At 46.3% G+C, this 22,949-nt stretch overlaps 1 protein-coding gene across 5 annotated transcripts in view; it reads left to right on the forward strand.

Annotated features, from left to right (window-relative positions):
* LOC138163863 (transmembrane protein 263-like) overlaps positions 1 to 22,949 on the forward strand; it is a 384,530-nt gene that overhangs the window by 43,084 nt on the left and 318,497 nt on the right. For 4 of the 5 annotated variants that reach the window (XM_069091486.1, XM_069091485.1, XM_069091487.1 and 1 more), the window contains one exon: positions 12,763 to 12,853. In XM_069091486.1, the coding sequence (XP_068947587.1) occupies positions 12,763 to 12,853 (91 nt within the window). Of the gene's footprint in view, positions 1 to 12,762; positions 12,854 to 19,708; positions 20,475 to 22,949 lie in introns of those variants that run through there. The other variant, XM_069091483.1, reaches the window with a different exon arrangement.

The raw sequence follows: 22,949 nt of genomic DNA on the forward strand, positions 1-22,949 counted from the left end.
TGTCACTCTACAGGAGAGTAGGGGGGAAGGGGATGAGAGACGGGATGATGGAAGGGAGGGCAGGCTGGGGGGGGAGGGAAGTTGGAAGCACCCAATTTTGAAAAGGGACAGGATAAAAGTAGAGGATAGAACAAGTGGGAGGTAGAATAGGATGCAGGGAAATATAGTCAGTCTTTCACAATATATCCACTATGGAAATGTTTTACATCACTACACATGTACAAGCTATATTGAATTGCTTATCTTCCCAGTAAGGGTAGGTGACGAGGGAGGAAGGGAAAGAATCTGGAATTCAAAGTTTTAAAATCAAATGTTTAAATATATTATTATTATTATTATTATTTTACATGTAACTGGGAAATAAGATATACAAACACTGGGGCATAGAGATCCATCATTCCCTACTGGGAATTCAAAGGGGGTAAGGGGAAAATATGGGAGAGAGAAGATTGGGGGAGGGGATATTCAGTGGGATCACTCTTTTGGGGTAGTGGGTAAGGGAAAAATGTGGAGAAAATTTGTAACTCAAAATCTTGTGGAAATGAATGATGTAAACTAAACAAATAAAAAAGAGAAAAAAAAGAATAGGATCAGGGGCTCAGGATGAACTGAAGATGTTCAGAAAAGCAAAAAGCAAAAAATATTTTGTATTTTTCCGGCTCTGTGAGGCAAACAAAGAGGATCAAAGATGGGGCTTGTGTACTCCTCAATGTGGAAACGTTGATGACAACATTATCGAGGGTGATGGAGGAGGCCGGAGCTGCTCAGCTCTCACTTTGCTTCTGTTTTATCTGCCAAGGAGAAGGATCTTCGATTGAAAAAGACAGAACAGTATGACTAAAAGGCAGTGGATGGCCAATATAAGTAGCAAGATGATAAGAGAACACCTTGTCGTCCTTTATGAATTCAAATCACTTAGTCTACATTAGCTACGTCCCAAGCTGCAGAGAACATTGGCAGATGTGATTGCTGAACCATCGTGATTTTTCAAAAGTACCTGGAGAATGGGAGAGATGCTGCATGACTAATGAAGGGTTAATTTTTTTTAAGGCAGAGAGAGGACTCTGCAGCTTTGTCAGTGAACTTGCCTTTGATTTAAAAACATGCCTTAAAAAAATTAAATTGTATTTCATTTCAAATGAATATCCACCTTTTCCCCTCCCAACTCTCTTCTCCTTCCCTACCAGTCCCCATGAGAAGGTAAGAAAAACAAAACCCGTTTAAACACATACGGTCAAGCAAAACAAATGTCCTCATTGACCCTGACAAAGGTGTGTGTGTGTGTGTGTCTTACTTTGCACTCAAATCCATCACCCTTCTATCAGGAGGTGAGCAACATATTTCATCATCAGTCCTCTGGAATTCTGCTTGATCAGAGTTCCCCAGTCTTTCTGAGCTGTTTGTCTTTGCAACATTGTTGTTATTGTGTAAATTGGTCTCCTAGGCCTGCATCTGCTCCTTTCATTATTTCTTATAGCCCAATAGTATTAGTGTGTGATAAAATTCTATATTGGAGTTGAAAAAAAAAAACTTCAGAAGTTCAAGATGGGGAAATCAGGCTCCAAAAGCAGTTTATGTCAAAGCAAATCTGGGGGTTTGAGTAGACTGCAGATTTAGTAAGCATCTAAAGTGAGATGTGCCAGCCAAGAAAGGGAGTCAGTCCTTAAGCTGCTTTCAGAGAGACCTAGTATCCAGGGATAGAGGGGCAGCAATCCCACTGTATTCGCCTGTGTTCACTTCTGAGTACCACATTTTAAGGAGATCAGTAATCTGTAGCACATTCCGAGGAGAACAACCAGAAAGATAATAAAGGACCTAGAGACCAGGTCATATGAGGATCATTTAAAGGAACTAGAGAGGATTAGCCTGGAAAATAAAAGATTTAAAAGAACGATAGCTCTCTTTAAGTATCTAAAGGGCCCAAAGCATGGAAAAAGTACCAGCTTCTCTCATAGTAACGATAGACTCAGAGGTGGAAGAGTCTAGCCCTCTGTTTTTCCAGGTGAAGGTGTCACGTGGGTGGGGTCCTCTCATTTCACAGCTCTGTCCACTGCTGTTGCTTGGACCAAGACGGAAAAACTAGGGCCAGTCGAGGACTAGGGGAATTTTGTTCGTGTCTGGGTTGGCCTAAGTGACCTCAAAAGTTCCTTCCCATGCCAATCATTCTGTGATTCTGTGAAGTCTTATCCCTTTCTGTTTTACCTTCTCATCTTCTTTCAAACCTGTTCTGTTACTAGGATGAATAATCTGGCTGTTATCAACAAGCGTTTAGTCAGTCAGTATTAATTAAGCACCTACTATGTTCCAGGTTCTAGGGATACAAAGCAGAAAATTAAGCAATCCCTACTCACAAGAAACTTTGTTGTTGTTCAGTTGTTTCTATTATGTGTGACTCCTCAGGACCCCATTTGGGCTTTTCTTAGCAAAAATACTAGAGTAGTTTGTTATTTCCTTCTCCAGCTCACTTTATAGGGAAGGAAACTGAGGCAAACAGGATTAAGTGACTTGACCAGGGTCAGGGTCACAGAGCTAGTAAATGTCTGGGGGTGGATTTGAACTCAGAAAATGAGTCTTCCTAATTCCAAGCCTAGCACTCTATCCAGTGTGTCACCTAGCTGCCCATAGTCTACTGGGGGAGATAAGAAATACATAGATATGTATATATACAAATTAAATATAAAGACACAAAATAAATGACTCCCTCTTTGAGGGAGTTAGGAAGGGCTTCCTAGAGAAGCTGGTGCTTGAGTTGAGTGATGAAGAGAAGCCTTCTGTGAGGGGGAGGTGAAGAAGAGGTGCTTTCCCTACCTGGGGGACAGCCAGTCCAGGGTCACACAGTGAGGGTAGATGGAGAGTTGTGTGTAAGGAAGAGAGAGAAGATGAGTTTGTCCAAACTGAGAGTCCAGGAAAGGGAGTAATGGCAAGTTAAGCTGGAAACCTAGGTAGAGAACAGGTGGGAAGCCAAAGAGAGGAATTTGTATTGGATCCTAGAAGCAATAGGGAGCCCCAGGAGTGGAATGAGTAGGGGAGTGACGCGGTCAGATTAACAACCAGAATTTCTTTCATCTCTCCCTCAGTGGTTTCCTGTTGTATTTTTTTCCTGCTTCTCCCCATGATGTTTCATAGTGTTAGACTTTATAAAGTACTTTCAGGAGAGGCATAGACCAGGACTGGACTTTTGATTTTACTTATATAGGTATTATACCCTCATTATACCCTCCCTGGGACGATAATAATCGCAGGCTTTTATTTAGCACTTTAATGTTTGCAAAATGCTTTACAAATATGATCTCAGTTTATCTTCACAACAGTACTCTTATTAGCCCCTTTTTGAGATGAATAAATTGAAGCGGGAGAATGAAATGGCAAACCACTCCAGTATGTCTGCCAAGAAAACCCCAGATGGAGTCACAAAGAGTTAACACAAATGACGACGACAACAGAAATGAAGCAGATAGAGGTTATGTGACTTGCCTAGAATCACACAGCTAAGTGTCTGAGGCTGGATTTGAACTCAGGTCTTCCTGATGTCTGGTCTAGCACTCTGTGCACTGTACCACCTAGCTGCCTCTAATTAATAGCTAGCATTAAGATAACTCTTAAAAATTTGCAAGACATTTCACAAATATTATCTCATTTTATCCTCAGAACAGTCCTGGGAGGTAAATGCTATTTTAGAGGTAAGTTTGCCTTGGTAATAGCAGGCCTTCCAGATCACCAGACCTACTTCCTGCCCAGCCCCTGCTACCATTATTGGGAGCAGGGAATCATGGTGGGGGGTGGGAGGGGCACTTTCCTTGTCACTACCAACAACAGCTGCCCCCAGCAGGTAGACAGACCTGGGAGCCCTGGGAGTGGCAGCCTCCCTGACCCCGCCCACCATTTCTGCTGTCAGCCCAGGCCTAGTGGTTATCATCTGGGGAAGGGACCCCTGTGGAGAAGAGGCCAGCCCGCCCCCTTGGCTGCCCCGGGGCAGGCAATCCTGCCTGGTAGATGCAGCTGTCCCCACCCCTCAGGGAGAGGCCAGGCAGCTCCCCTAGACCCTGAGCCCACAAGCCCTGCTAGTAGGACATTAATGTCATTTAAGAAGAGGCATTAACATTTTCTTTGTGCTGCATCTTAAGGACATGGGACTTTTCTATCTGATTTACACCTGAAACTTTCAATATGTATTATCTCCTCCATTAGAATGTGAACTCCTTAAGGGCAGGGACAATTTTACTGTTCCATGTATAGCCCCAGTGCTTACCACATAGTAAGTGCCTAATAAATTCTTCATTCACTATTATACAGTTGGGGAAACTGAGGCAGACAGCGTAAGTGACTTGCACAGGGTCACACAGCTAGTAAATGTCTCAGGCTAGTTTTGGACTCAGGTCTTCCTGAGTCCAGGTGTAGTGCTCTATGTTGTATGCGATTTAGCCGCTTCAACTTGAATTCTCTCTCATAGGACTGGTGCTCACAGGTATGATTATTTTCCTCAGGATTCAGTGCATAATCTTGAGGGGTATATTTCTTTTTTTTTTTAATTAATTAATTTAGTTTTGGTTTTCAACATTCACTTCCATAAGATTTTGAGTTCCAAATTCTCTCCCCCTCCCCCACCCCAAAATGGTGTGCAATCTGATACAGGCTATAATATACATAATGTTAAACATAATTTCATATTAGCCATGTTGTAAAGAAGAATTAGAACCAATGGGAGAAACCATGAGAAAGAAGAAACAACAGCAAAAGAGAGAACATAGTCTGCTTCCCTCCACATTCAGACTCCAAAGTTCTTTCTCTGGATGTGGAGAGCATTTTCCATCACGAGTCTTTCAGAATTGTCTTAGATCCTTGCACTGTTGGGAAGAGCCAAGTCTGTGGAAGTTAGTCAGCGCACAGTGTGACTGTTACTGTGTACCATGTTCTCCTGGTTCTGCTCACTTCACTCAACATCAGTTCATGTAAGTCTTTCCAGGTTTTTCTGAAATTCGCCTGCTCATCGTTTCTTATGGAACAATGGTATTCCATCACATTCATATACCACAACTTGTGCAGCCATTCCTCAGCTGATGGGCATCGAGAGGTATACTTCTAGGAGGGAGTTCCTGAGCCCTTACCAGAATATTCCCCATCAGCAACTCAGTAGACTCTTCAGCTTTTAGAAAAGGTATTCAATTAGAAAAGTAGTAAGAACGGTTGACATAAAACATCACCCCCCAAAAAACCCCTGGGGGTCCACAGATACATGCAGAGTCTGTGGGTAGGGATCGTGAAGCACTGAGGGTGAGACATATGAACAGAGGATGTGTTACAACGAGGCATTTCTCAACCCCTGCTCCAGGAAGCACTTTTTTCCCTTCATGGAATCCTCATGAGGCTTCCCTTATGTGTAACTCTTCATGGTGTGGGCTGCTTAGGAAAACTTCCAGGAAACTGAGGCTCAGAAAAGGGAATAGATCTGCTCCCTATTGCCTCATGACTTGTTTAACCAGTCTTGTCATGTAGAAGAAGCATGTGGGCCCCTATTCATGTCAAAACCTGAATTTGTTTTTCCAAGGCTGCAAATTTTAAAAAAACATTTCGACTCTGTGTTTATCTATCTAGCAGGAAACTGGGGTTAAATTATACCCCTTTTAAATAAACATGTGCCTAATTATAGGAAGATGCAGCTTACTTTTACAGCTCTGTCAGGATTTTCCCATCAGGCCCCAGTCTTTGTTGATAACTCCAGCCAAAAGGGTCCAATTGGGCAGTGACTTCAGAAATTCAATCTCTTCAGGAGGATTGAAGAGCTAATACTGCACAGCAAGGGATGAGAGAGTCCATTTTTGCTGAAAGGCTCCATGTGCAATGGTTGATAGGGATTTGGGGTGAGCTGTATTTTCTTTAAGCTTTTGCCAATGGCATTTTCCGACACTAGTGATGCGTTTAAGTAACTTCTTGACTATCTCTCAACCCAAAGCTGGACCCCAACAAAATTATTGCACAACAGGGCAGTTTTTAGGCCAAGATAGAAAATTGTGTGATCCCCACCTCCACCCGACTCCTCAGGCCCCTCTTCAGAAAAAATTAAAAGTGTCTGAGGTTTAAGAATCTTTTCCTGACTGTCCTCTTCGAGTTGCACCAGTAACATTAACAGTATCCATCCAGACATCTTGTTATCAGATCTGCCAGGATAGATCATTAGAACTGGAGCTTAGAATATATGATGGTAGAGTTTGCAGTGTCTTCACAATGCAGAATGCCAGAACTTGAAGGAACCTGAGAACACAGAACAGGGTCTTAAAACTGGAAGAGACTTTGGAACATAGAATGTTTTTTAAAATAAATTTTCATTGATATCTTTTATTACTTTGCCTAAATTTCCTCTGCATCTTCCTTTCCAGAGAGCCATTACTTATAACAAAGATTTTTAGCTAAAGAGAAAAAAAATCAGTAAAACCGATCAATACATCAATAAAATCTGACGATATATGCAAGGTCTCATACCTCTGGACTCCTCCCATCTCTGCAAAGGACTTGGAAGGAGGAATCCTCTTGATTCTGAGCTTAGAACACAAAATGTTAGAGGGAAAAAGGTCCTTCAAGCAAAATGTGGAGGGGGAAGGAGCCAGAAGCTTATCTAGTCATTAGATGTAAACAAACTTGTTGAGGGCAGAGACTTGTTGGCTTTTTCTTCATGCTCCCAGCCCATCACATAGTGCCTGACACAGAGTAAGCAATTGCTGAAAGCTTATTGATTGATGGACAGTTACAACCGTAAGACCCCTAGGTGATCACCTCTGCCAACCTCCCCCCGTTGGGGCATCTTTTGTCCAACCTCCCTACCTCTCTGACAAAGTCAGGCACTCGGCCTCCCCTTGAACACCTGCACTGATGAGAAACCTGCTCCCTCATGAGGGAGAGCCCATCCCACTTCTGGTCAGTTCTGATGATTAGAACATTTTTCTTTACGTGGACCCAAAGCTGCATCTCTAACTTTGACACACTTTATTACATGGCCATTCAATAACATGCACCCCCTGCTTCCATTTCCGACCTTAAGAGGCCAAGCAGAAGAATTCTAATGTCTCTTCTCATGGCCGCTCTTCAGATACTGAGGACAGCTGCCAAGTCCTGGTAGGTCTTATCTTCTTCAGGCCAAACATCTCCTGTTTCATCCACATGGATAATCCCATATAGAAGCCTAGGACCCACTGAAAGAGTTCACAGGATCATGGGCTCAGGGCTGGAAGGATTTCAAATGCTATCTAGTTGAACCCCATCATTTTACAGATAAGGAAACTGAGGCTCAGAGAAATTAAAGGATTTGCCCAAGATCAAGGCTACTTAATAACAGAACACGGATTCAATCTCAGGTCCTTTGAGTCTAAGCCCAGTGTTTGTTTTTACATCATATTATGCTATCCTTCTCAATAGGTGACAACCCTTCTCCCACCCGCACCATGAAGTTTGGACTTACTGTTCCAAATGGACCTCTGGAAAGCAATTGTTTCACCCTAGGAAGCCAGATCCCTCTTGGGAATATTTTGCTTCTTGGCAGCTAATTTTCTTCATGCAATGGTCTCTAATTAGACTCCAAAAGATAATATTTTAGACCAGTGAGGCTCACAGAAAGTTTTCTTAAATGGATGGCTCCTGGGAGGCCACATGTGCTGAGAGGAGCAAGCAAGGGCCCTAGCCAGGAGACTTGCAGAACCTTTCTATGTACCTGGGAAATCCTCAGCCGGGAGTAAGGATCAAGGCAGGAAAGATGGCAGAGAGGTGAGAACCTGCCACTCCTTCAGACTCAGTCATGCAATGTTAGAGTCAATCATAGAGATTCATTGGATATTCAAAATGGCAGCAGCTTCAGATGTGATGTCATCCAACCCTTGCATTCCAGAGCTTTGGAGATGCAGATCAGGAGATTGAAAGTGACTTGTCCATGGATAGACAAAGTGAACTAGGGAGAGGCAGAGTAGGGACTAGGCCTCCAGTCTCCTGACTCCTTGTGCTGAGGTCAGAGCTAGAAGAGGCCTTAGAGGTCTCCAGTCCAACCTACCCATTATCTAGATGAGGAAATCCTCATCCTGTGACTGTAGTCACACAACTACAATGTGCCAGGATTTGAACCCAGATCCTCTGATTCTTGATCCAGTTCTCTTGGGCATGCCATCACTGGTGCCTTTTTCACTGTGCCCCCTTCCTCCCACCTCAGAAGTCATTTGGCTTAGTGGAAAGCTCATTAGACTCACAGACAGACCAATAACAATCTTGAGGAAGTCACATTTTCCCCTTGGAGTCTTTGGTTCTTCGTCTGTAAAATGGGGCTTATAATAATAATACCTGCACTATCTGTTCTGTAGGGTTGCTTTGTCTGCAAATTTTTATATAGATGTAGGTTTTTGTTACCATTTAGTCCAGCCCCTAGTTTTTATAGGGAAGGAAACTGAGGACCAGGGAAATCTGGGATGGGACTGATGCTTCAAAGCCAAAGGCAGCAGAGGCAAAAGCTTCCTTCAGTGATTGTCCCCCAAAAGGACTTTCACAGCTGAGTGAACGTCTGTTGGATCTCCACTGCTCCCTCAAGATCCCCCATTCTGGTCGGGGGTTGGGAGTGGGGTGGGGCCAAAAGGCTGCTTTATCCTCCTGCCCTCGGGCCAGGACCCAAAAGTTCTCCGCCTCCCTGGATTCCCAGCTAACACACCACCATGCACATGAGTACTTGAGTGAGATGCTGTTTCTCACCGGATGTGAGGTCCTTAAAACGTATTTATAATCCTAAAGACGGCACTTTAATTCAGATGTGAAATGTGCCAGTCGCCACATATGCCAGACTGGTTTCTATCTGCAGTCGCTCACTGGGAGCCACATCTAAAAGGTCACACAGCTTCTTAAACTTGGGGCGGTTGAGGCTGGAGGACTAGACAAGCTGCTCTCAGAGGCTCTCCTAGCTGGGAGCTGAGACAGCTGGGGCTGTCTTTTCTTTTTGTTCCCCCAGAGATGGAGGATTGTCAGATCACAGAATATAAAAGCCGGAACCCATCTCACAGCAGTGTTAAGACCGGCAATGACCTCAGAACAGGCTATCAGCTAAGACTGGCGATGACCTCAGAACAGGCCATCAGCTGGAGGGGACCTTAGAACATAAACCATCAGAAGCAGAAGGGCTCTTGGAGAGCTAGTCCAAGCCTCTATATGGACGGTTGGGGAAATTTGGAACCTCAGAGAATTGCCCAGGGCCATGTAGGTAGTAAATAGCGATGTATCTTAGATAATCAGGAGCCACTTTGGCAAGAAGCCCCAAGCTGTCCTTGTGGCTTTAACAATAGTTTATGAAGGTTGACTAGTGAGAGGCAGAGATGGAGATTAAAGTTTGTTTTGTTCTGTTTTGTTTTTTAGGGTTAAGATATTGAAAGCTGAAGTTAGCTGAGGGCAGGACACTTCATCTCTCTGGATCTCAGCTTCCTCATCTGTAAAATGGGCAATAGGATGGGCTAGATGGTTCTGACATTCTGCATTCTTACATCCCTTCTGGCTCCTACAGTTTGCATTCTCAATACTGTGTTCTAAGGTCCCCCATTTCTTATATTTTGTATTCTAAGGTCCTGCCCTTTTCTGACATTTCATATTTTATGTCTCTGGTCTTCTGTGTTCTAAATTCCCTCCCAGCTCTGATCTCCTCTGTTCTGAGGTTCCCTCCCAGCTCTGATATTCCACGTTCTAAAGCCCCTCCCAGTTCTGCCATTCTCTGTCCTAGAACGACTCCCAACCTCTGCCATTCTCTGTTCTAAGACCCCCTTCCAGATCCTAAATTGAAGGCCTCTACAAAAGGGAGTTGGAAGGGCATTGGAAACAACCTATCTTCACAGTCTGACTGTGGGGTGCCAGGTTCATAACTGAGGTCATTGGCATCAGGAATCACCACCACTAGCTCTGGGCCCAGTGTCTAGAACTTGTCCAGGATCTCATGGCAGCCTAACATTAGGCTGTAAGAACTAGAAAAAGAACACTAGCTTTGTCTAATGCCATTGACTAGATTGTGCTGTGGTGGCAGAGCTGAAATTGTCCTTTAGTGAAGGTAAGGACACTAGTCTGGCCTCAGAGTCCCTCTGAAGTTGGCCTTGGCACCCTCGGTCCTGCCTCATCCCCAAGGCTAATGAAGCAACCTCACTTACCTTCTGGCCTCTTGTCTCCTCCCCTCCAAGCCAAGCTCCACAATTGCCCAGTGATGTTCTGGAAACCCAAGTCTTAGGTTGCTTCCCTGCCCAGGGATGTTTTCTGGCTCCCTATGCATATCCTCCAATAAAATGTAAACTCTTCTTGCCTACCCAGCCTCTCTCAATATCCCCAGGTCTATCATGCCTCCATTCTCACGCTCTACATTCCTGTTAAAGTGGGCTACTTGCCATAGGCAGAATTCAACATCTCATCATTTCTGTGACTTACAGCTCTCTCTCTCTGTTTTTTTGTCTGTCTCCCTCCCCTCCTGTCTCTCTCTGTCTCTCTTTCTCTCTCTATCTCTCATTCTCTCTCTCTCTGTCTCTCCCCTGTATCTCTTTCTGTCTCTGTCTGTCATACACACACACACACACACACACACACACACACACACAGAGTTTGCCTTTGCCAGACCCTAAAGCTCTGCAGAAAAGGGGACCATTATTTGTAATTTGGAACGAAGGGGGAAGGATGCACATTCCCAGGGGACAGACAGATCTGGTGAGGAGATGTCTCTGACATGCTCTTCCTCTCTTAGCCTTGACCTGCCCACCTCTTTCCCATTTGCTCTCATTTAGATTGAAGTAGTTATCAAGTTCTCTAGATAACAAAATCTCCAATTTTACAACCAAGTCAGGTTCATGGATTTGTAGGCACCAATTATGTGCTCTCTCTCTCTCTCTCTCTCTCTCTCTCTCTCTCTCTCTCTCTCTCACTCTCCAATTAAATTTGCAGGTGCGATAATTTCAACATCAACAGTCTAAGGTTTTCTCAGAAGATATTTTCATGAAATGTTTATGAGTCTCTGGGAATGTTAACCCCTCCAGCTGGCACACTTCCATGGAACCAGGGTATCTAATGAGTAGGAAAGAAGCCAGTCAATGGGCTGTACAAGTTCTATGTCAGGCATCGAGAGTGGACAAGAACTGAGGGGAACATGGTGGGTCTAGGCACCACTTTTTTGAAAGCCTTTATTAAAAATCCCTAGAATTGGACTATTCCAAGCTTAACGCCCTTCTCAATTCAAAGGGCCAGTCTGTAAATTGGCATCATAGGGACTACAGTCCTGAGGAAGATCAATGTGTTGTGGAGGAAAGAGACCAGGCCAGGAGGTTGGGGGTAGGAGGCAGGAGACAGGGGCCAGGTGGCAGGGGGCAGAAGGGGCAGGGGGTAGAGGGCAGGGACCAGGGGGCAAGAGGCCTGGTTTCTAGTCCTACTTGTACCCATAACAAGAGCTCCCACTTCCTGCCATACAAACCTCCAATACTTTATCATGGATGGGGTGGAGGCAAACTGGAGGTCATGGAGGGTATGCTCTGCTGGGGCCTAGGGATCTGCAGGTTCTGAAGCTTCCTGTGATGGACAGATGGACAGTTAGTATGTCTGTTGACTGGCCGACAAGGAGTGGAGCAGTTTGTTATCTAGGTGGGAGAGGGAGGCACCTCCCCTTAAATCCTCCTCCTCTAGAAGTCCTGAAGCATTTGTGAAGTGCTTTCCTTACCACCAGTTGTACCTGAGCTTTCAGGGTGCCTGATTTCTCTGGGTCTTCTTTAAAGTAAGAGAGTTAAACAAGAACTCTTAAGGGCCCTTCTAGCTCTAATAATGTGTGTTCTCTGTTCTAAGATCCCTTCAGGACTAAGGTGTCAGGGAGCAGGTGGGAGCCCTAGATTTGGAGCCCAGAGCCCTGGGTTCAGATCCCAGCCCTGTTCCTTGATCTCTCTGGGCCCTAGCTTTCATCATCTATAAAATGAGGAGGTTTTGCCAGGGGCCGTTTAAAGCTGGGGATTCTTCACCTTGTATGTGTCTCAGACCCTGCAGCAGGCAGTCTAGGGCCCCTTGCTCAGCACAGGGTTTTTAAATGCATAAAGTAAAACATACAGGATTACAAAGAAAACCAGTTCTATTGAAATAGTTATCAAAATGTTTTTTAAAAGTCAGTTCACAGATCTCAGTTTAAGAACCTCTAGAGTGTCATTCAAATCTACATCCTAAGATCCTGTGGTCCCTCCACCCGGCCTTATGGTTCCTCACCCTTGAGGGCTCCAGTGGAAGAGTTCTGGGTTCAAATCCTAGATCCTGGGTTTCTGTTGCTTCTGGGAGTAGCAGATAGAGCACTCAGCCTAGAGTCAGGAAGACCCGAGTTCAAATCCAAACTCAGACACTTTTTTTAGCTGTGTGACCTTGGGTGAGTCACTTAACTTTTATTTGCCTCAGTTTCCTCATCTTTAAAATAGAGATCATGATTACACTTCCTTACTAGGGTTGTTTCGAGGATGAAATGAGATAATAATTGTAAAGCACTTAGCACAGAGTCGATTATTGCTATCATCTCAGCTCTTGCTTTTTCAGGATCCCAGAATCCAGTGCTGGAAGGTGCCTTTGGGTTGTCTAGTCTGACGTCCTCTTTCTGGGCTGCTCTACAGCCAGGTTGAGGCAGCCCTCCCAGAGCCCCTCAAGGCCCCTTCTTCGGCTCTCTCCAGTCCTGGGGGTGCTGTGATATCGATGCAGACTCTACTTCAGGCCAGAGCCCGGGCACCCTCTCTGTCCTCACCCCTGTATCTTTTCCTATAGGAGCAGAGCCTGGATGAGGAGATGGTCGAAGAGGACATGGAAACCCCGGTGGGGGAGCTGCCGCCACACCTGCAGGAAGATCTCCCCGAAGGTACTGTGCCTGGGCCTCTGTCCTGCCCTCCCCTTAGGGGCTCCCCCTTCTTCTCTCTGTGTTCTGCCGGTGGAGCTGATGTGGGTGGGAAGGGGAGGGAGTCCCTGCTGAGGCTCAGCGGCTGGGTGACAGCGTGGACCCATCAGCTCCCAGGTGTCTCTTGAGTTTAAGGAAAGTGGCAGCTGCCAGCAGCCTGGGATGGGTGCACGTGGCACCTTGTCATGTTGGAAATGTAGTTTGTATTTGGGAAAATCAGGGGTTTTAATTAAAAGCAATTATGTCTGAGCTTCCTGTCACACGGCTTGGCTTGTCGTCCTTGACAGAGTTAAGCGGAGTTGAAGCTGTTGGTGAGAGGGAGGGTGGCTCAGTAATTCCACCTTGCCTTCTGCCTAGTGTATAAAGGGCCTGGCTCCTGGCTCATCCTGCCCACACTTCCCTTGCTCCTTCTGGACTTTTGGATCAGATGAGTCACGTTTGCCAGGCAATTGCCAAGGAGCAAGGGATACATTCCTTGGTGACGGATTGCCTGCCTGCCGTCACCTTGGCCCCATCCCCACCTCACCCTCTTCCTTCTTTTTCCTTTTTTTGATCTTGAAAGTCATTTATAGTCGAGAGGAGAAATTACAAGTGGTAATGTCAGCAGGACTCAGACATGCCTGTTCTTTGTGATGAAGCCCCCATTCCCATGGTAAGGTCTCTGTAAAAGCCCCATGAATGGCATGGGTGTCCCCCATGATCCCTTGTGGAACGGGGCAGAGGAGAATGTGCTGGCCCCACTGAGGCTGGTGCCTTGTCTGAGGGGCCGTCAGACAGCCAGTCAGTATACAAAGCCGTGTTTTCTTGAGTGTTGTCTCCTTCCCTAGACCATGAGAGGGCAAGGATTGTGTCTGCTGGCATTACTGGAGAGGCAGCTTCAAAAAAAAATGAATCAACAGGCACCTATTGTGTTCTAGAACCATGCTAGGCTCTGGAGACGAGCACAAGAATAAAACACTCTCTCAGAACAAAGAACTTACCTTCTTATGAGGGAGCCAACAAGCACAGACACACATGTGCATAGGTATGTGTGTGTGTATATATATGTGCTTATATGTATATGTGTACATATATACACATAGTCTAAATATCAGGTTGACAGATAGATATGCACACATACATATGCATACACCCATACATACCTATACATGCACAGAAGAAAAATACAAGGTGGTTAACTTACAAGGAGATCAAGAAAGCCTTCTTATAAAATGGTGCCTTGGCTGCACCTTCCAGGAAGACAGGGAATCTGAGGGAGCTTGGCCAAGCAGTGAAAAGTCCTGGAGATTAGTTATGGGGTGTCTATGTGAGGGACAGAGAGAAGGCTTGTTTGTGTGGGTTTAAAAGCCATACAGAGAAGTCTCTATTAGAGGCAACAAGATGCCACTGGAGGTGACCAAATGGGGGGGTGATGTGGTCAGATCTGTGCTTACAAAAAATTCTTTTGTCATCAACAAGTCAGCTGGACCAATGTGGAGGGAGACTTGAGGCAGGGAGCCCAGTTAGGAGGTCCAGCAATGATCAGGTGCATCTTTTGGTAAACATTTATTTAGTGCCTGCTGTGTGCTGAGCACCGTGCAGCACTGGAGACACCCAAAAAGGTGAAAGATGGCGTTTGCTCTCCAGGAATTCACAGTCTAATGGGGAGACGACATGCAAATATCAGTGGACAAATAGGCTCAGCTCAAGACAAATTTGAAATAGTCACTAGAGGGAAGGCACTGGAATTAAGGGGGATCAGGAAAGGCTTCTTCTCAAAGGCAGGATTTTAGCTGGGCCAGTCTGGTGGCCTACCACAGAGAGTGTCCAGGAGGAGCGGTCAGCAGGCCAGTGTCCCTGGATGACAGAGAGTGGCAGTGAGGGTAAGGTATAAGAAGCCTGGAGGGGGAGCAGATCCTAAAGGGCCTTGAATGCCAAATAGAGGATTTGTGTTTGCTTTTGGAAGTACTAGGGAGCCGCTGGAGTTGGTTGAGTTGGGGGTCGGGGAGGGGACCACCTTGTTCTTAAGGAAGATCAGTTTGACAGCCATGGAGGATGGACTGGAGTGGGAGAGACCTGGGGCAGGTGAGGCCCACCAGAAGGCTAGTTCAGCAGGCCAGGTGCGAGGGAATGAGGGCTTGCACCAGAGTGGGGGCCATATCAGAGAAGAAAAGGGGACATAGTCCAGAGATGCTGCAGAGGAGAGGTCAACAGGTCTTGCCACCAGCTTGGACATGGGGGGGGTGAGAGAGAGAACAGTGCGGGTGACTCCTGGGCTGAGCCTGAAGGACTGGAAGGATGGTGGTGTCCTCAATAGTAACAGGGATGACAGGAGAGGTGGCAGGCTTAAGATGCACACACATTCAGTGTGTGCGATGTAACCAGAGCCTTAGGTCAGGTGGTGAGTACAAGGAAGGGGTCCAATGGGAGAGATGTTAGCCATGACCAGTGCTCCAAACCTGTGCCTGGTGGCATGTGCCTGTGGCTGGGACAGAGCTGAGCTTCACCCCTTCCAGCAGTGGGAGGGCTCCAGCTGGGGTGATTCCACCAAACAACAGACCATGGCTTCTAATAACCCCCCCTAGCTCTCTAAGGCTAAAGCCGTGTGACCTGGTGGGTCTCGTACTGGCCTGGAGTAGGGAAGAGCTGCTGTCGATTCCCACCCCAGAAAATCACTGGCCCTGTGGCTGAGGCCACATGACTCAACCACCCCCAGCCTCAGGTTTACCCAGTGTGAACGCAATGACTGATGGACTGGGTTACACCCATTCCTCACCAAAGCCCCGTGAGGTTCACAGACAAGTCCCATCATCCTCATGGTGCCAGTGGGGAAGCTGAGCCTTGGAGGCAGCCAGCCGGCTAACTGACCCCGTGTGTGCAGCCGTGGGGCCCGGCTCTTTTCATCCAGCCTGCTCTTCCTCTCTTTCTCACTCTCTCTGGTCCACCATTTTTTCATCAGTGAAATAGGGGGTTAGGACAAGACTACAGCATCTCTGAGGTCCCTTCCAGCCTGGCTGGTGCCCACACACCTGCACTGACTGCTCATTACCTTCAGAATGGCGAGTCCCACCTTTCAGCCACAGAGTGGAGAGGAAGTTCAGGATGGGAAGAGCGTTGCATGCCAAAGTAGAAAGCCTAAGTCTGCTGCTTACTGATGGTTCTTCATCTGTTGGAGGCTCCGTTTCCTTACCTGTAAGATGGGAAGAAAAAACACTTGTATTGATGGTTCATTTGGAATTGGGACAATGTGGGTTCAAATCCCACCTCAGACACAGCTGGCTGTGGGACTGGGGATCAGGTCATTTCACCAACCTAGACCTCAGTTTCCTCATCTGTAAAATGAGGAGAAGGGTCTCTAACAGACTTCAGCTTTAAATCTATGGTCCTATTTATGTGTTATAAAACTATAACAATGGGACTGGCTTCACTAACTTCCTCGAGTCTCTTCCTCCCCCCTCCCCCCACACACACTTTCTCTCCCATTTTAGGTACCTTTATCAATAAGGAAAAGCTCTTCTATCAGTCATGTACACCTTAGTGTGAATTTAAGTGACCTTCTTCTCTGGCCAAAGGAGATCTGAATTGCATGTTGGTTCTCTCACAGAGAACAAAGCCTCCCATTGTGGAGGGGGGGAGGTTCTTGATTCTTCGAATGGGGAGTCCCTTCCCTGTCCCAGGAGAGTCAGCCAACTTTTACCCTCCCCTCCCCTTTTGCTCTCTCCCCACTTAATGCAAACTATGTAGACTTCCATTTCAGGTCACCTTTTAAATCTGGTTCTGACTCTTTCCAAGCTTTCATGGGTGGTAGGAGGGAGAGTAAAATAAATCTACAGGGATACAATAAAACCTCATTAATTCAAACTCCAGGAAATATGGAATTTTTAGATAATCTGGGCATTTCTTTTTGCCTGCTATCTATTAAAAAAAAAGGATTTTGCAGCACAAATCAATCATGTAAACAAGAAAGCAGCTTAGCCTCCTTTAGAAGGAAGGTCAGCAGACTCTGAGCAGACAGAAAAGGGCATCCTAGCCCTGCAAGTCCAGAGCAGTATGACCTTGGACAGGTCTCCCTGGACCTAAGGGATGGTTCTAGGACTATCTGAAGGCAGAGTTTTAAGGATCCATATCCAGATATGAGGCAATTCCTGGTTTAGATCACTTGACAAAGTCCCACATTGAGACTGAAAGGCCATCCCCCTTCCCTTTTAAATTCCAAACATTGTCATAGATTTAACACTGGATAGAACCAAGCCCAGGCTTAGTGGGAGGGGTAAGAAGCCTAAGAAGCCATGGTTGGGCAGGTCAAGAGAAGCAAGATGTCAGTGTCACAGAAGCCAAGGGGTTGTCAGTAGACCAGAGGCTACAGAGAGGTCAAGGCTGATGAAAGCCAGTGGGTCTGACAGTTGAGAAGTCATTGGTAACCCTAGAGAGAGCAATTTCAGTGATGGTTGAATTGAAAACCAGGCTGTAGGAGCTGAGACGTGAGTGTGAAGTGAGGAAATGGCAGGGGGGAGAAGAGACAGCACATTCTAGGAGTCCTGACTATGAAAAAGAGGAGAGATATATAGAAACGGCTCAAGGGAAGGTGTGGTGACTTTTTGTTTTGTTTTTAAAGGATGTGGAGACCTGTTTGTCTGGGGAAATTGGCTTGGGACTTAGTAGGTTTCTTCTAACTTGTGGTCTTTAAGCAATGCCTAGAGGGTCACTCACCTGGTAAATTGTAGAAGGGATTCTCTTTCTAGCACAGGCTGGACGAGAGAGCCACTGAGAGAGATCTGTCCCTTGGTGGCCTACTCCATCTGCTTCCCAGCCCACCCCAGGCAACTGAGGCCCTACAGGTAGTGAGGGGCCTGTAAGGACTGGAAGCCAAGTCCCATAACTCTCACTCTTCCATGCAGCTCCCACCAATGAGAACTGAGGTTTATACATCAATTAGCAATGAATTACTAAGCCCATAGTAGGAACTCCCTCACTGGAGCCTCACAACGGCCCTGTAAGGGAGGTCGTGCCAGCCTCATTGTAAGCCCCTTTTGTAGGACAGAGATGTTCAGTCTGTCCAAGTTCTCCCAGAGATTAGGTGGCAGAGCCTGGAGTCTTCCCCCGGGGTAGCCTTGGATTCCAAGATCTTGGGCTCTCTAAATCGTATCCTCCTAATTTAGATGTTAGGCACAAACGTGTTTGCACTGCCTTCTTTCCTGGGCTGTTGTGAGCACTTTGTAAAGGCAGAGGAAAATTGACACCAGTGTTGTTTTTGTGCTTCTTGGGTCTGGGGCAGGGGGCCCTGAAAGAAGGAAAAGATTCAGAAATAGAAGATGGGGGCATTTGCACATGAGCTGGCAGCTTGCCTGGAGCTTATCACACACTCTCCTATTCCACAGCACACAAGAGACATGGGATGTCTGAGCTGGAAGGGAACTTAGAACCTAGAAAGTTACCGAAGGACCTAGAACGTTTGAGCTGAACACCGTACATGGAAGGTTAACCCTATACTCGCACCCTGGCAGGGGCCCATCCAATTCAAAACTCTCATTTTGCAGAGAAGCAAATCAAGGCCTCAGATGTGGGCATTGACTGCTCCCAGGTCAAGTTATGAGTGGCTGGCAGCTGAGACTAGGGCCCGAGATTTCCCGACCCCGAGTTTTAGTTCCACTGTATCTCACTGCTTCTCAAAATGGGAAAGCATTCTGAAACTGAGATTTCTTTCACTGAGCCACAGTGACCTCACACCCGCCCCCCAAACCCCTAAAGAGAACTGGGCTCCAGCATCAAATAGGGTGCGACCTTGTAAACATGTCTCTGGCATCCTGGAACGCTCCCTTGATAGACTTGGGAACAGGCTGTCCTGTTTTTAGCAGTCCTGGTGGGGGTGGGAGGGTGGAGTTTGTTTGTTGGTGTTTTGTTTTTTAAATGTGAACTTCTCCCAGGGCCTGAAGGCAGTTAGGGAGCCTGAAACAAGAGCTGTAAAACCTCCGGAAGTCCCTTCACTTTCTAGGAGCCTCAGTTTCCCCATCAGTAACGGTAACATAGGTTAGACCAGATGAACTCAACAATTGGTGAGGCTGACTGCTCCTGCTAAGGGTTATCTGCCTCATTTTCTACTTCCTAGGTCCTCCACCCCCCCCCCCACCACAAACACACACACACACACACTCCCCATTGAACTTACATTTGTAAATTTCTTCCTTGAGGGATTATTGATGAGTTAATGGCTTCCTTTGATCTCAGAATGCTAACGAGCCTGCATTAAGTGCTGCCCATGTCCTGCTTTGATCCTTAATGGGTCTAAAAGGCAGCCCCGTGCTCTGTGAAGAGCCTTGAACTTGGAGTTTAAAGACCTGGACCTCTCTAGCTGAAAACTTGCACTTGCTAATGCGGGATCAGGATCACATCACTTCACCCCAGTTTCCTGGTCTGTAAATGAGTGTGTTCAGCAAGAGAGAGCTTCTAAACTTGAGGGCCATGAACTTGTTTTTCAAAATAATATTCTGATTATTGCATTTCAATAAAATTATTTCCTTTGTAATCTAATTATTTCATTTTATGTATTTTCAAACATCCTGGTGTTTCCATAGGTTCCTGCCTAAGGGGTCTATGTTAGACAAAAAGATTAAGTAATCCTGAAACAGATTGTCTCCGTTGTCCCTTCCACGCCTTTAAATTCACTAACAGGCCAATAGGGGCTCACAGCCTAATCTCCCACCTGGGCCCCAAGCACAGGAAGGTCTATGCTTCCCAGACTCACTCTCCTTGTTCTCCCACCCCTTCCTTTATCTCTGGCCTTCAAACCAACAAAGGTATTTGGGCACCTTGGTAACATGACCATCTGCTTTGGTTTCCTAGGGGAGGGAAAGCATGCTTGCATGTGGCCAGATGGAGGCTTGGAGGGATGTCTATGGCCGACCCTGCTTCAAGAAGCCCCTGCCAGCAGTAACACAGAGGGATCCAGGCTTCCCTATGGGGCTCCAGGAAAGGCCAGGCCCTCAGTAAAAGTAGCTTTGACCCCAGGCATTCTTGAGGATGGCCTTCCCTACCTAATCCAGGGAGAAAGAGGGAAGGCAGCAGATCTGAAAGGTTTAGATCTGGAAATGATCATCTATGCCCACCTCTTCGGTTTACCAAGACAGAAATGGAGCCCAGAGATGGGAAGTCACTTCCTTGGGGTCACACAGATAGAAAGTGGTGGTGCCTCCTTATCTACTCTACCAGCTGCTAAGGAGCAGGTGTGGGGAGCTCTCATCCCCAGAACTTAATTAGCCAGCATAGGACACTGAGCCCAGGCAGTCGGAGTGTGCCTCAGGCATCCTGGCAAGAAGTCATCGACCCATACTTCCAGCCCACGTCTTCTTCCTCCCAATACTGATTGCTTGTGACTACACCTCAGCCACTTTGGAGTACTGAGACTTGATGTTCTCAGTAGCCATTAAACAAAATGCCCTGCTATCATCAAGAGATCTCTAAGGTTCTTTTAACAGAAAGTGTCATTAACAGTTGGATTTTTTTCCCTCTATTTCTTTTTTTAATCTCATGGTGTTCCTCCTGGTAGCATTTTCCCCATTAAATCAGATGTTTAGCAAAAAATGTAATAAATCATGTTATTGTAACTGAATTATTTTCTTGTTTTTGGGGATCTTTGAATTGAAGGCACTGTCTGGTGAGACATAATGTAATGAGAACACAAGGGAGACCAGAGAATACCCCATGCCTTCCATCTTCAGCCTTGGTCCAATATTTCACTGTTATGTCACTGTGATTTCAGTCTCAGGATAGTGAGGTATATTCACTCCCAACCTGTAGGAGGTGGGGGAGGAGGACTGGGGAGAAATGGGAGTGTATAAATACTCTTGAAATAAAAGACCTGTCCTCAGAGAATTGCATTGATTACCAAAAATACTGCCGTCTTTGCCTCCACATATGCCAAGCTCAAATTCCTGGGCGTCCCCCCAGGGTTTTTGCAGAATAACAAATCCTAAAAGAGGGCCTCTGATGGTACAGTGCCTGTTCTTAGGAGTAGGGATTGGGGATGGAGAAGGGACCTTATTCCAAAATGGGGGAGAGCCCCAGACTATCTGTAAGGATGCCATTTATTCAGATGTCCGAGAAGCTGCCTCTCCTTACAGTCTGATAGCAGGAGCACATTTTTTTTATGAGCATAACTAAGAAATTAGTGAGAGAAACCCAGAAAGAAAATATAACATACATCTGATGTCTCACACATCCTCCAGAAGTGTCCTTTCCCTCTGGAAAATGGTGGAGGTGGGAGTGGTTTGGTTTTTATTGTTTTCATCCTTCCTTAACTTCACTATATCTTTACCATTGCCAGAGCAATCTTGCCAGCCCCCCAAATGGGGAAACTGAGGTACAGAGAGGTGAAAATTCCTTTTCCTTGGTCCCACAGCACCAAAGTGGCAGATCCAGGTTAACCCATCTGTCAACAAACATTTATTAAGCCCCTACTATGTGCTAGACCAGGAATTCTTAACCTTTTTAATGTGTAATTCACGCCTTTGGCAGTCTGATGAAACCTGAGTCCCTCTCAGAATACTGTTTTTAAATGCTTAAAATAAAGTAATAGCATTACATTACATCTCCCCAAGAGTAGATTCATTCATTCACTTATTCATTCATTCATTCACTCATACTCTCAAATAGTCAACCAGCATTGATTAAGCTCTGTGTACAGAGCGCCCTGGGAAGTGCTGAGGAAGATGTATCAGCTCATATGCTCACCAGCACAAAGCGGGTGATCGAGTGTTTATTGTGAGCACTGAGAGGGACTGGGAAATTTAAAAAAAGTTTAGCTAAGATTTAGCACCCACCTCTATGGTCTGGGCTCTAAGTCTGGTGGATTAGAATCGGGAAAGATTTGGGTCCCAAATGGGCTTTCCCCACTTCCCCTTGATCCATGAGCTGGAAAAGGGAGGGAAGGATGTGTTAACTTAGCATATGATTTCTCAATTGAGTACTAGGCTAGTAATAACAGAATTTTCAATGTGCATTCAGAGATCTTGTGAAGTCCAAGTTGCTCATTTTACAGATGTGAAAATTGAAGCCCCAGAGAAGGAAAGTGAGGGAGTCCGAGTAGATAGATGGCCTCAGTCTAAGACTCTGACTGCCCCCTCCAGTTCCCCAGGAGGCAGGCTTATAGACCCTGCTACTCCACCTTTATCTCTTTATCTAAAGGCTTTGACTACCATGAACCAAACCCTGGCATGAAGTGATGCTGTGAATGGTCTAATGGGAAGATCTCTGGACTTGGAGTCTGAGGACCAGCAGGGTCCTCAGAGGTCACCTAGCCCAACTGCCGAGTTTTGCAGGTTGCCTCACTAAGACCCACAGATAGGTGGGGACAGAGACTTTCCTCTGAGGCTTGAGGTCACACAGTGATGCCCCCTCCACTGGCACAGAGGATTGACACAAAGATCATGTCTTAGTTTGACTGGGGGTATAAATCCTGCCTGCCTGGCGTAGGCATCATGCCAAAAGATATTGGGCACTTGTCCGAAAAACCCAGGATTCAGACCTTAGCGGGCATGTAGTTCAAACCTATTTCCCAAGTGAAGATCCTGAGTCCCACAAGGGTTAAGGGACCCACTCATTGTTGCACTAGGACTGCTGAGGTCAGGTTCTTGGCATGGTGCAGTCCCGCGTGGGGAAAGAGCATTGGATCTGCCAACACCTGTTGTGCCTGTGACCTTGGACAAGTGATTTTGCTTCTCTGACCCTTCACTTCCCTATCTCTAAAATGGGCATTACTGCTTTTACTACCCACGCCCTTAAAGCTTTAAAGCTCGGTGGAATCAGGAGTTGTCGTTATTGGTCGTGATTCCGGCATGTGGTTCTGGGCAGAGGGCCACTGATGTAGAGCTGGGGCAGAGGGGCCATCCAGTCTTATCCTTCAGAAAGCATTTAGTCAGTGCCAGGGACAACGAGCTCGGCGTCCGTTCCTACTCCCAGGGAGCTGGCGTGCTGACGCCCAGCCTCCGTGTTGTATAGACGAGGAAACTGAGGCCCAGCTCAGACGTGGCAGAGCCGGGATTCGAACCCAAGGCCCGTGACTCCAGGTCCAGGAGCATCCCTCACA

Source organism: Petaurus breviceps, unplaced genomic scaffold (assembly GCF_028583685.1).
Source record: "Petaurus breviceps papuanus isolate PSGF00001 unplaced genomic scaffold, PetGlider_PUasm1.0 188, whole genome shotgun sequence".
Classification (NCBI taxonomy): domain Eukaryota; kingdom Metazoa; phylum Chordata; class Mammalia; order Diprotodontia; family Petauridae; genus Petaurus; species Petaurus breviceps.